This window comes from Nematolebias whitei, chromosome 10 (assembly GCF_014905685.2).
Source record: "Nematolebias whitei isolate Nwh7 chromosome 10, NemWhi1, whole genome shotgun sequence".
Taxonomy (NCBI): Eukaryota; Metazoa; Chordata; class Actinopteri; order Cyprinodontiformes; family Rivulidae; genus Nematolebias; species Nematolebias whitei.
Genome location: NC_056507.1, coordinates 8,657,249 through 8,669,816, shown reverse-complemented (window position 1 = coordinate 8,669,816; position 12,568 = coordinate 8,657,249). Strand labels below are relative to the sequence as shown.

Below are 12,568 nucleotides of genomic sequence, written 5' to 3'. Positions count from 1 at the left end.
TGTTGCTGCTGATCTGTTTCATGTTGCTGCTGATCTGTTTCATGTTGATGTGTTCATGTGTGCTCATCTGCTCACACAGACTCATGCTCATGTTCGTGCTGCTGTTCGACGTAATGTTTTTATGCTATTAGTGCTTAGTGTATTTTTAGTTTATGTTTTTCTTAGTTCATATCTTGGATGTTATCATTGTATTTCTTTTACATTTTATTGTTGGATGTAACTGGGACCCTGTGTGCATTATTTCGCTCCACCACATGTACCACATGAGGTGCGAACGACAATAAAGAATCTCTGACTTCGATATATTAAAAACAAAAAGTGTTTTATTAAATAAACATCAGTTTGTTCTAAATAAAACTTGATCCCTGCTGTTAGGACCAAACATTAATGTGTTGTTGTTCTTCTTCATAATATGCTCCTGCCTGGTGTCCAGCTTTGCGTTTCTTCATATTTTGAACAAATGTATAAATTAAAAACATTTTACAGACATGTTGATGAAAGCATGAAACACATGCAGAACGCTGTGGGTGGTTCTGAAACATTAGTGAATTATTAGTCGTTGTTGAAAACTTTAGAAACACTTCCTCTTTACCAGAAACATGTTATTCACGGTTTGGGCAGAAGATTATCTTAGGAAATTATTATTTAAATGTAATTCCTCAAAACCAAATAATTTACTGATATATTTCAGATTGATTAGTCAAATCTAAAAGGCCATTTCATTAGAATCTGATGCAGTTAATGAGCATTATGGAGCAATTTGGACCTGTTCTCTAATCCAGCTGTTTGTGTTGCTGCTGTGTTTTTGAGTGTCTGACCCAGATGTGTGCTATTTCTTTTTTCCCACACGTTCACGTTAACAGACAGCAGGAACGGAGGATTCATTTGTTAGCTGATCAGCTAAAATAGCTGGATCCCTCCCTTTCGTGGTTCTTTGCCAACACAAAATAAATCCTGAATCACTGATGTTACTGCTGCCGGTCTGATTGGTGTTTGGTGTCTTCCAGGAGAACCGTGAGCGGGAGTGTGAGTGGAAGCGGCAGTAGTTATACTGGTTCTAGCTCCAGATCCTCTTCTAATTCTCTGTCACGCTCGCGCTCCGGATCCAGGAAATCCAGGTACTCACCCACACTCCCGTCAGAACGACAGATTGCTTAGATCTGAGGTGATCCGATCCACCAGGTTTATCCTCAGGAGGAAATCTAGAGCATCTGTTTGTCGTGTTGTTTGTTTGTTTTTTTACACGTCATGTTGAAACATAAAGCCACATAAATCTGTTTACTGAAAGAATATGAGTAAAGCTTCATGACACCCTCCTTAATAAACTACACAGCAGCAGATGAGCAGTTTCTGACCTATTAATCTATATATTGAGAATTTCTGTTTTTATATTGAGTCCTGTTTCCAGTAGAAATTAAAACCTGATCATTTTTGTGCAACAGTTTCCTGAATCAAACGTTAAAGGACTTGTTTGAGTTTAGCCTGATTTTTCGCCCTGATATCTATAAATTGTGTTCCTTCGTGTTCCTCTGTTGGGCAGTCCTGGGAATCCAGGTGAGCGACGGCCTGACTGGGTTTTCTGAGGGTTGTTGAGTCATGTGTGAACTCATCTCTTGTTTCAGATCTCTGAGCGTGAGCAGCGTGTCGTCAGTGTCGTCGGTGTCGTCCAGCAGCAGCTCGGTACGCAGCGCCGATTCGGACGATATGTACGCTGACCTGGCCAGCCCGGTGTCATCGGCCAGTTCCCAATCGCCCACACCGAATCAACCCCGCAGGGAGCGAGTTCCTGCACGGGACCGGTCCCCAGTGGGACGGGACAAAAACAGAGGTCAGTGTAACATGAAACGCAGCATACCTACAAGTCATGGTTTCCAATAATGCAGTGCTACAAAGGTCATAAATCAAAGACTCTGTTAGTTTTCACATCTGTACCTCAGAAACCTGGAAAACAACAAATGCTCAGTCTGGTCTGATCAAACTTGTACTTTTGCAGCTTTGATCAAAAAGAAGCCGTCTGCCACCGGTTTCTAGGCCTCTACCTTTACCGTCTCCACCATTTCTCCCTTCATCTGTTTTTGTCTCCCGTTGAAGAGTGAAGTGGAAACACCCTCCATCTTTGTTTTCAGCAGGACAACTTGAAAAATAAGTGAGACACTGACCTCCATTTTGATGTGTGGCTACATCTAGGCATAAGAGAGCTCTCAAAAATTTGGTCGCCGCATCAAAATCCAAGATGGCCACCACCATGAATGTATGTAAACCAACCATTCCAATCATTTAAGAAACTACTTTCTAGTTTTTATATTTCTTAAAGGTATATCAAAGTTAATGCTCAATAATACAGATAAAAAAAAATCCAGCAGAGTTCACTCAGGTCTTCTGGATGGTTTCTTTTTTTGTTGAGACGTTTCTGGGGCCGGCCCTCTCCCCCGTCGACTCCTCTGAGGCAGCCATAGCTCCACAAACCATCTTATCACCAGCAAACTTGTTGGTCCACTTTGTGGGTGTGCTGCTTGTGGGACTCAGTTTGTTGTGGCTCCTCGGACTGATGAAGTCCTTTGGATGAAGGACTAAACGTCTCAACAAAAAACGAAACCATATGGCCTGACAACTTTGTTGGCTTAAAGGTATAGTTTCCTCAAATGATTGGGGTGGATGAAGATTAATCTATGGGGGCCAAGGCCACCATTGGCCACCCCCTGGCTCCTCCATTGCTCCTAGAGGTGGATAAAGCATCTCCCTCCTCTCTCCAGGATCTCTTTACAGGAAACAACCTCCCTCTGTTCTTCTCCACAGAGTAACTCCTCCACTTGAACATCTTGCATCAAAAACATTTAGGTTTACTTCGTTCACTGTTTAAGGCCAGTCCAGAAAAACACTCATCTTCAAAACTACAAACATTCAGTGTTCCGATCCCTCAGAGACGGGGGGGCATCGGAGCACCGCTTGTTGTTAATGGTGTTTTCGTCACTTCTAGAGGATCTAATCTGTTCTGTTCCTCTTGTGTGAAGCCTCATTTAAATATGTGTTAACCTTCAGTTTACCATCTAAATGTTGGTTAATCACTCGGAGAAATACTCCTGAATATTCCTGTAGGGTTACGTTGCTCGTTATCTCGATGCAGAAATTTGATGTTGGCTAGAAAACCTCAGCTTCCTGTTCAGAAGCCCTCGTCTTCCTTGAAAAAGTGGCCAAACAAGTCTTTTCCAGCTTCTCAACATTCTTTGTATTTTCTTTGTTAAACTTGAATTTAAATAATGTTAAAATGTTTACTGAAATAAAATCCTTCAAGAAATGTAATATTTCAACCCCTATCATCCACCTAGATATATAATGATGCTGTACAGTTAAAAGTATCTGTAGGTGTTTTATTTAACAAATATACATTTATATCAGATTTAATTCCAGTTTGATCAGATTCTTCCTTTTAGAAACTGGTACTAATCATTTTTAATCCCGATCCCCGTGTGTTAATGAACCTTTGGTAATATTTGATTGTCTAATTTAAACATGTTTTATTCCACATTATTTTAAAACCGAAAGCCTAAAAGTAAATGGAAAGATATTCTTGTATTTATGGATATTTTTATATTTAGCGTGTAAAAAATAAAACAAAATCTAAGGAATATATTCAAATAGTTTTAAACTCTTGACTTTGCTTGGTTCTAAAACTAGATTTTATAAATGTTTTGCAGAGTTTTCATCCGTTTCTTCTTCTCTCCTCACAGAGAGACCGTCAAAGAAAGACGAGTCTTTCAGGGACGAGCGCAGGAAAATGGACCAGTCGGGGGCCCCGCCCAGAGGGGCAAACCCTGTCCCCAGGTCAGGACCTGGGAACAGGGGCAGCCACCCGGTACACCCGAGACCCGGCAACATGGGCCCCCCTGGAAACTACGGAGGTTCAGGCTCCCATAAAGACATCAAACTGACCCTCCTCAATAAGGTAATGAACTTTTTGTGCTGTTTTTACTCTGTGGTGGCAGCGATACCTGGTCGTCAGGGACGTTTCAACCTCTCGCCTCACTCTCACAACAAAAAAGGCCAATTGTGGCTGTTTTTTGTCAATTTGCTGCAAATGTTTGAGCGACGCTATTTTTTTTTTTGCTTTGTTACATCAAAGTGGGACACTTAATCTCTCCTCACATAAAAGGCCACCTAGTCCTGCAGAGTTCAGTGTTTTCATTTTCATCTAAAGGTAGAAACTAAACGTTTTTACTTCTTTACATCATAGTGTTATTTTTTGTCCCAAAATGTAAAAATGTTTAAATTCATTGATAGCTAGTTTTAAATTGTCACCCCCACTGGTCAGAAATCCCCCTCCAGCTACCTCAAAGTGGCCCGTGGGCCACCAGTTGATCTTCACAGTTGTAGCAGATTTCGTGGCTCCGGGCTCTTTTTTTTATTTAATGAGTGAAGCGGCAGAAATGTCTCTTGGATCACAAAGTTACAGACCTCTGCTCTAGTTAAACAAAGAACTACTGCTGATTGTGGTTTACCTTAATAAACAAATGTTATCCAATAAACCTCTTTAAAGCTGGGGTCAGTAATAAGACGTCTAACAATAAGTAACAACAAGCAGCTTTCAAAGCAGCCGCGGGACATACCGTACGTATAAGACCGTTATTTTGACACGTCCTGGTGGATTTAAATGGTTGAAAAGTGTTTGTTTTATCCAGATGATTCTGAACTGTCAGCTTTTCTCATGACCCAAGTTTAAAAGTGTGGACATGCTTTAATGTGAATCCTTCAGTGTCCAGTGTTTCCATGTTTTAGAATGAAGGACCTGGCCTTTCTGGTAGAAGAGATATGTGATCACAGTGGGATTTTCCTGGTTAAATAAAGGTTAATAAATGATAAATATCTGCATATTTTATGTTCTTTTAGCCACTCATGGATCAAAACCTTCAGCTCGTTCAGGAGGTGGATGCTGTGACTTTTATTTTCCTAACTTGAATTCTTTTCAAATGATTGAGCTTTTACTTCATATGCAACGGTTAGCATTTAGCTATGGTTTTGCTGATTTTCAGCTGCTGTTCTGCTTGTTTTAACTTAACAGTTTCAGTTTCATCCTGAACATATTTCAGCGATGGTCCATCATTCATGCTGTGGTTTACAGAAAATATAATTTTTCTGGTTTAACCGTTCTCGTGAACAGGATGACGTTTAGTTAAAACAGGTTTTACTCTAAAGATTTAAATAATAATCACGTTAAAAATTTACAAATTAAAAGGTCCCAGCTCCATCTCGACAGGAAGACTATCTGCTGACTCAGGTGAAGTTAAAACCTGATTGTTGAGGAGAGGATGGTTTTAATCTCGGTGGTCAAAAGTCTCTTTCATGTTTTATTCTTCAATGTGTTTCTTTCAGGCTCAGGATCTCCTGGACTGGCGTCTTCACGTTCCTCGTTTCTTTTCAAAGTTTAACTCCTGATGTTTTGTCGTTTCTCAGCAGCAGGGAGACCGAGGCAGCAGGAAGCGGTACCTCCCTTCAGACAAAGACCTGCCCGGTTCCCCCGCCAGTAAGAGATTGGCCATGTCTCCAGACAGAGGTGAGGGACACACCTGAGCAGCAGAACTCTGGTTGTTCTTTCAACAAGGAACTTCTTTAAAAAGACCGGCTGGTTTAGTTTCTGTGGCTAAAATTAAAATCACTGATCAATATGATGCTTTTGAGTTGGGACACCTTTAAGATCTAACCTGTTCCTCTAGAACCAACCCAAGAACTGAGTCCACATCCTTGGCTGGTTCCTGGTACTGGTCTCTGATCCTGTTTGTGGTCTTCATGGACAGGATCTCAGTCATAGAGAGGTGGGGGTCAGAGTAGAGCTGCTGCTCCTCGTCTAAAGGAGTCAGCTGAGGTGGTCCAGACTCTGATTAGGATGCCTCCTCTGGAGGAGGAGACCCAGAATTCTCTGCAGGGATCATAAATCCTCACTGGCCTGGAAACACCTTGGGATCCTCCAGGAGGAGCTGGAGATGAAAATGGACGACTTTAGAGTTTGTTCCATCTGTTTTATATCTGCCGGGGTTTCCCGCTCAAACGGGAGGAAAGAAAACGTCACAAAAACAACTTGTGTTTGGGGAAGGGGTCCACCCCCAGAAATTTTTGAGTAAAGTAGATGCCATTTCCTGCATTCTGGTGTATTTTGATGGGTGGTTAAACATCTACGTTTACCTACACAAGTCTCTCCTTGTGTGAACAGAGATGCTCCGCTTCTCTTGGACGTCCTAAGCACCCCACCCACACCCCGTTGAGTGTTATCTCCATTGCCACTGCCTTCATGCGCTTCAATTCTCGGTTGTTTAGTTGTACAACGAGAAGATATTTTTAAATTAAAGTCTTTTTGACATTTTGATTACTGTTATTTTGACAAATTGGCGCCTTTGTTTTGAAACGTGACGTATGTCAGGTGATTGCCCATCAAACATTTCTCTTGTATTTTTAATAAATAATCAGAATACACATATATATATATATATATATATATATATATATATATATAATGACCCACTTAAACTGTACAACTGATTTGCAGTTTAGTTGTGCTGTTTAATTATATTTTTGTGTTTTTTAATTAAATTGTCCGTGACTGAACTTTTAGGGGCGGAGATTTTATTAAGGGTAGAAGCGGAAATGCTTACTTGAAGGGGCAGCTCTTTTGTGATATTAGGAAGCTCGTGAGTGGCTGTTATGTTAAAAATTCATGTTTATGTAATTATTTTCAGATTACATGTCCAATGTAGGTTTTATTCATTGAAGGCAGTAAGATTTAGTAATCCTGAGAGTTACCAGATCCGTGCAAACAGTTACTGGAACGCACCCTGTCAAAATAAGAGAGCTATCCTGTTCCAGCAGGATCCAGCTCAAATTAAGCACTGAATATTACTACTACTAATACTACTGTGTATGTATGTATGTGTATATAACAAAATATTTAAGCAGCTTTATTATCATCAATAAGCATTAACTGGTGTTTTTCAGGACGGGATAAAAGAATTCCTGGGCGGCCCCTACAGCCCCCCCAGATGGATCGGTCCAGAGGGCAGGGACCTCGCCCGGCGCCACCCCAGGAAAGGTTGGTGCAGCTTTTGTGGTTCTATTTGTCGGATGGTGTTGGGCATCAGTCAGCTGGAAGTCTGGACTTTCTGGAGTCACCTTTGGTTCCTGATTCGTCTTGGTTGACATCAGATTAACCCTTCAGGGTTTTCAGAACCTGAAGTCCAGTTGTCACAAGAGCATCGACCACAAAGAGGAACACGCCACAAAAAGTGGAAGCAATCTGATATTAACTGCTCAGATAAAAATATTCACTCTGCCCTGCAGCAAAAGTCCCAGAATTAAATAGATCCTAAGTGTTAAATCAATTTAAAAAAACAAACCCTTAAAACAATTAGTCTTATTCAAGACATCTATATGAAGAGGAGAGTTCGAGCAGTTCTGAGTCATTGTTTCACCTGAAACTGATATTTGTAGTTCGTTTGTGGGTTTTTCACCTCTTATCTCCTGTCCATCGCTTTAATAAGAACAGTGTGTCAGTGTCATTTAACCTTTCAACACAAATCAATCGTCAAAAATGTTTCTGTAAATCAACCTTTAAAGGTCCGATTGGGTAGAACAGAAGGAAAGTGTCTCGTGGACGATGAAAGGTGTTCATAAACCGTCCCACACCAAGTGTCCGTGCATTAACTGTTCAGCTTGACGTGGAGGATGCACGGCCCTTTATAGTCCATGAGAACGAGTTTTAGCTGTGAAACCTGTTTTTTTCTTTGCGTACCAGCAGAGCTTGGTTTGGACGTGTGAGCAGCTTTAATGTAAAGATGAGTCAGACGGCGGAAACCGTCGTTCACCTGAGGAATGTTTCCGTCACTGCTTTTTGTTTTCCACCAGCAGGTCGGAGTCTGTCCGAGCCAAAGGTTAAGGATCACCTGGAGGTTTTATAGTTTGTTGGCAGCAAACAGTCCAGGATGATGAAAGTTCATCAGTTTGGTTTCACTTTAGAGTCGAACCGGTTCATCAGCTGGGATTACCTGTTTACCACAACAACACAGACCGCAATACAACAATTAAAAGTCAGCAAATACAATAAACTGGTATTTGATTTAAAAAGTTGGCGAACTCAGACAAAAAGGATAAATGCGGGATCTTAAAGGAGCTTCATCAAACAGGTTTTTTGTTTCATTTTATTTTATTTGTTTTTTTTGTTTTTTTTTGTGTTGTGAAAGAGAGGGAAACGTTTAAAAGATGTTCAGTATTTTTTAATAAAGATGAAATCAGGAACTCTGTAAATTCCAGACAGAACTTAATTCAGCTCCTCTTTGTTAAAAAAAAATAACAATCTTCTGTTTTGTTATAGTGTAAAAAAAAATTATTTTAATGTTTTTACTGTGTCGGACACCTTTAGTGTTTGTGTTAACTCGTCTGTAATCGGTTTCATCCTTCAGCTGATATCACCTTCCTGTTCTCTCTCACATCAGCCAGGACTTCAGTTCATCTAAAGGCAGTCAAGTTTTTATTTTATTTTAATCAAAAACTGTCCATAAAACGAGTTAGGTGTTTATTTATCTGCTTGTAGTTGGACAGGTAATCACATTGAGACAGGTCACCCCCGTTACTTGAATAACAAAACAATAATCATGAAACGTAAAATATTATCTTGACATTTGAAAGGAACAGAGTTTTATTAAAGCCTAAAGCAATAACAGATGTGAAATTATGGGTTTTCTTTACTTAAATTTATTTTAAAATGCCCCAGAGGGTCAAACTGGACAGTCATTTTTTGCGGAGTTGTTTTATAAAATGCCTTTTTTCAGTGTGCGGAGCTGCCAGTCGTTCGTATAAACATGACCTTTGTTTCGTCGACATTTAGCATCAGTTTCAGTTGAAGTAGAGCTGCAGGAACAGATGTTGTAGATGATAAACGACAGTCTCATCAGCATATAAACGCATACTGACTCACTTTATTAACATAAATCCAAAAACTGCATAGATCCCAGAAGGGAGCCTTGTGGGACACCTCTCATGATTCTCTGATGTTATGGTGACAGGACAGAGTCTGTGTCCGAGCCAAAGGTTATTAAGGCTCATCTGGAGGTTTTATATATAGTTGTGGGCAGCAAGCAGTCCAGGATGATGGAAGTTCATCAGTTTGGTTTCACTTTAGAGCCGAACCAGTTCATCAGCTGGGATTACCTGCTTACCACAACACAGACCACAATACAACAACTAAAAGTCAGCAATTACAATAAATAAGCGGGTATTTGATTAAAAAATAGATTAGTTGGCGAACTCAGACAAAACATTTTTATTCTAACACTATAAAGAAATATGGGATCTTAAAAGCGCTTCATTAAAGAGTTTTAAAAACTCGTTTAAAAATCGTCTGACTGTTTTCTGTGAAAGAGGGACCTCCTAAAGCCTTTGACGAAGGATGGAGTGATCCACATCAGAACCTCGGCCTTGAGCCTAATTCAGAAACCCCCAGACCAAGAATGGACGTTTTATAAAAACAACAACTTTTTAATTTCTAACATTGCTAACACACAAACAATTAAATTCAGTTTATTTCTAAAGCTCCAAGTTCCAACAGAAGTCGTCTCAGGGCACAAAACAGAAACATTCACATACATTGTAAAAGCCAGTTTCTGTAGTAAAGTTCTCTGTCTAAGGAAGCAGCAGATTGTGTTTAATTTTCACTTCGTCACAGTCTCCCATCCTGAGCAAGCACAAAGGAGACAGTGGAAAGGAAAAACTCCCTTTTCACAGGAAGAAACTTACAGCAGAACCAGGCTCAGCGCAAGCGGCCATCTGCTTCGACCGGCTGGGGTTTGAGATGAACAGGAAGGAGAAACAAACACACACAGAATGACGGGTCCAGGTGAACTTTCTATTGGAGAAAAGACAAAAAACGTTAAGATGGAAATGATTCTAAATACAAACACACAAACAGTGAGGAAATGTGGTCAATTTGTCCTCCAGCAGTCTAAGCCTATAGCAGCATAACTAGGGGATAGCTCAGGAAACCCAAGCCGACCCCTAACTATAGGATTTATCAAAAAGGAAAGACATTTAAAAGCTAGAAAACAACCTCAAGACTATCTATGCTGCTGATCTCATGCTGCTGATTTATTTCATGCTGTTGTATTCATTCGTACTCATCTACTCACACAGACTCGTGTTCGTGCTGCTGTTTGGCGTATTGTTTTTGGACTACTAGTGCTTAGCTTGTGAAGCTGTTCGGTTTCCTCTGACTGGCAGTTAACTCGTTACGGACTGAGAATAAAACTCCTGCTGATCCCTGTGAGATGGTCCCGTCAGTCCAGAACCTCTGCAGACCATCAGTCTTTGTGCTTTTATATAAATACCATCTGCACACGTTTATTACTCTGTAAAATGTATAATGTGTGGAATGCCTGCTTTGTATTATAACTGATTTAATCTAATCAACCTTGATGCTTTTCTGTTTTTAAAAGATAAACTGAACCAGTTGAAAGCTTTTTTTTTTTTTTTTTTTTTAATAATTAGTGTAAAACTAAAATCTAAGAAATGTCTGTTCCGTTTCACGTGGAGAATCTGATATGGAACATTGTTTTAGCTAAATGCTTGATTTAGTTTTAAAAACGATGAATTATTTCCACATTTATTTGTGAACGATGCTGATATACAGCTGGTTGTAAAATAAAAAGTTTAAAGGAAACTAAATTATTTTAACTACAAAACATTTCTGAGAGTTTTAAACAATTCATATAATTCTCATTATGTATTAATCAGATGGAGGTGGAGAGCTACTAACGAAAAAACTGGAGATACTTCGGTCGTCGTTGTCTAAATTCAGCTTCTTCATGTTTTGTCCTCCCCTCCTTGTATCGTTGTTTGAGTGAACCGTCACCATTAACCTCTCGCTCTCTGTCTTCATTTGTCTCTTTAGAAAACGCCCTCTGTCTCCGCCCCCCAAGTCATCTGGGAAAGGCCCGGCGATGCCTTCGAGCAGGCCGCCGGCTCCGGCTGCCGGCTCCGGCAAACCCAGCAACACGCTGTCCCGCCGTGAGGAGCTGCTGAAGCAGCTGAAGGCCGTGGAGGACGCCATCGCACGGAAACGAGCCAAGATTCCTGCCAAATAAACGGGAGGTTCAGCTGCTCGTCGGGTCTACGTGAGGCCGATTCCGAGGATGGAAGGACGACACGTTTGTTTTTTATTTTACTTTTCTTTCCCGTCAGCCCTCTGTGGAGCTGCACACGTGCAGGGAAGCTAACACGAACACGAAGCAGCTGCCAGGACAACCATCCTGTTCGGTTGTGACGAACAAGATGGCGGCCAAATATGTTCCACTTTAGGGCGTAAGCCTGACCTTTGACCCCCTCGGAAGCCTTTCAGAGTCTGGGGACAGGCTCGACGACGGTTCGAAGCAGGGAGCGATGGTACACTGCAGCGGATCACCGGCTGGATGCTTCTTCCACATACGACGAAAGCAGACTTCTTCCTCCTGAACCTCCATTTGATCGCCTCCTTCCTGCGAGTGGGGGGGGTGGGGTGCTCCGCTCTGCAGCACTTCACCATGCGTCTCCATGAGCCCGTCTGCGCCGGGCTGCCGTACGGCGTCTGGGTTGCGTTCAGGACGGTTTGTACAGAACCAGCTTCCAGTGTCTGATCATTTACAGCAGTGATGTGAGATGTTCATTTTTATGCTTTTCAGCCGTTTCCTCCTGGAGTGATGAAGCAGTGTTTTATTTGTCTCTTTTAGTTGGACAGGTGGAACGGAGACATTGAGACGAGCGTTGTCGGTCTTTTTTGTGACAAAAAAACCCATTCTAAATAAACTATTTTGATAAAGAGTCAGTACCTGTGTGATTTGTCCTGCTGTCGGGAGGGAGACGTGTCCACCTCTTCCTGTCTTGGGTTCATCGTGTCCTCTTGTCGGGTACGGTCTGAGGCGCCAGCATCACTTCCTGAATTCAGAGCGGTCGTTGTTTTTGACTTTTAGTTCAACAGAATCATTTTAAAATCAATCAAATTAATCTGATCACGACTCAAAGGACAATACGTTAATGTGTCCAACCTGTGAGACATCCGAGTGACTTCTGTAACAGACTTCTGCACCTGTCCACAGGTGTCCTGGTCCAGGGAAACATTGAAGGGCTGAAGTTTTATTCTCCAGATGTTTCAGCTCCTTCCACAGATGTCCGACAGGATCAGGACTCAGGAGGTCACTTCAGAACAGTCCAGTGTTTGGTTCTGATCCAGTCTTGGTGTTTTTAGCTGTGTTTTGGGTCATGAGTCATGGGGAGGACCCATGAGCTGAGACTTGGACTAAACTTTAAGTCGTGTTGACAAAAAGCTAGTTTAGTCTCACCTGTCCAAAAGACATTGTCTCAGAAGCTTTGAGGCTTCTTAATGTGCACTCTTGGTGTCCTCCCTGATTGTCTTCAGTTAAGTCCACTTTGTCTCAAACAGACTGATGGTGTGATCTGACCTTGGACTTTACCTCTTTGTTCGGGACTCTGGTTACTGTTCATATCATCTGCCTCTTTGATCTGTCTTCAGTTGTCCTCTTGTGGACACGACCAGAGAGGT

The 12,568-nt window shown here is 41.4% G+C and overlaps 1 protein-coding gene across 2 annotated transcripts in view; it reads left to right on the top strand.

The window, feature by feature from the left end:
• zc3h18 (zinc finger CCCH-type containing 18) overlaps positions 1-11,829 on the top strand; it is a 43,568-nt gene extending 31,739 nt beyond the window's left edge. For both annotated transcript variants that reach the window (XM_037683293.1, XM_037683292.1), the window contains exons 14-19: positions 1,008-1,118; positions 1,623-1,828; positions 3,729-3,943; positions 5,449-5,548; positions 6,982-7,075; positions 10,925-11,829. In XM_037683293.1, coding sequence (XP_037539221.1) covers positions 1,008-1,118; positions 1,623-1,828; positions 3,729-3,943; positions 5,449-5,548; positions 6,982-7,075; positions 10,925-11,117 — 919 coding nt within the window. In that variant the 3' untranslated portion in view covers positions 11,118-11,829. The remainder of the gene's footprint in view (positions 1-1,007; positions 1,119-1,622; positions 1,829-3,728; positions 3,944-5,448; positions 5,549-6,981; positions 7,076-10,924) is intronic.
• The last annotated feature ends 739 nt before the right edge of the window (positions 11,830-12,568 follow it).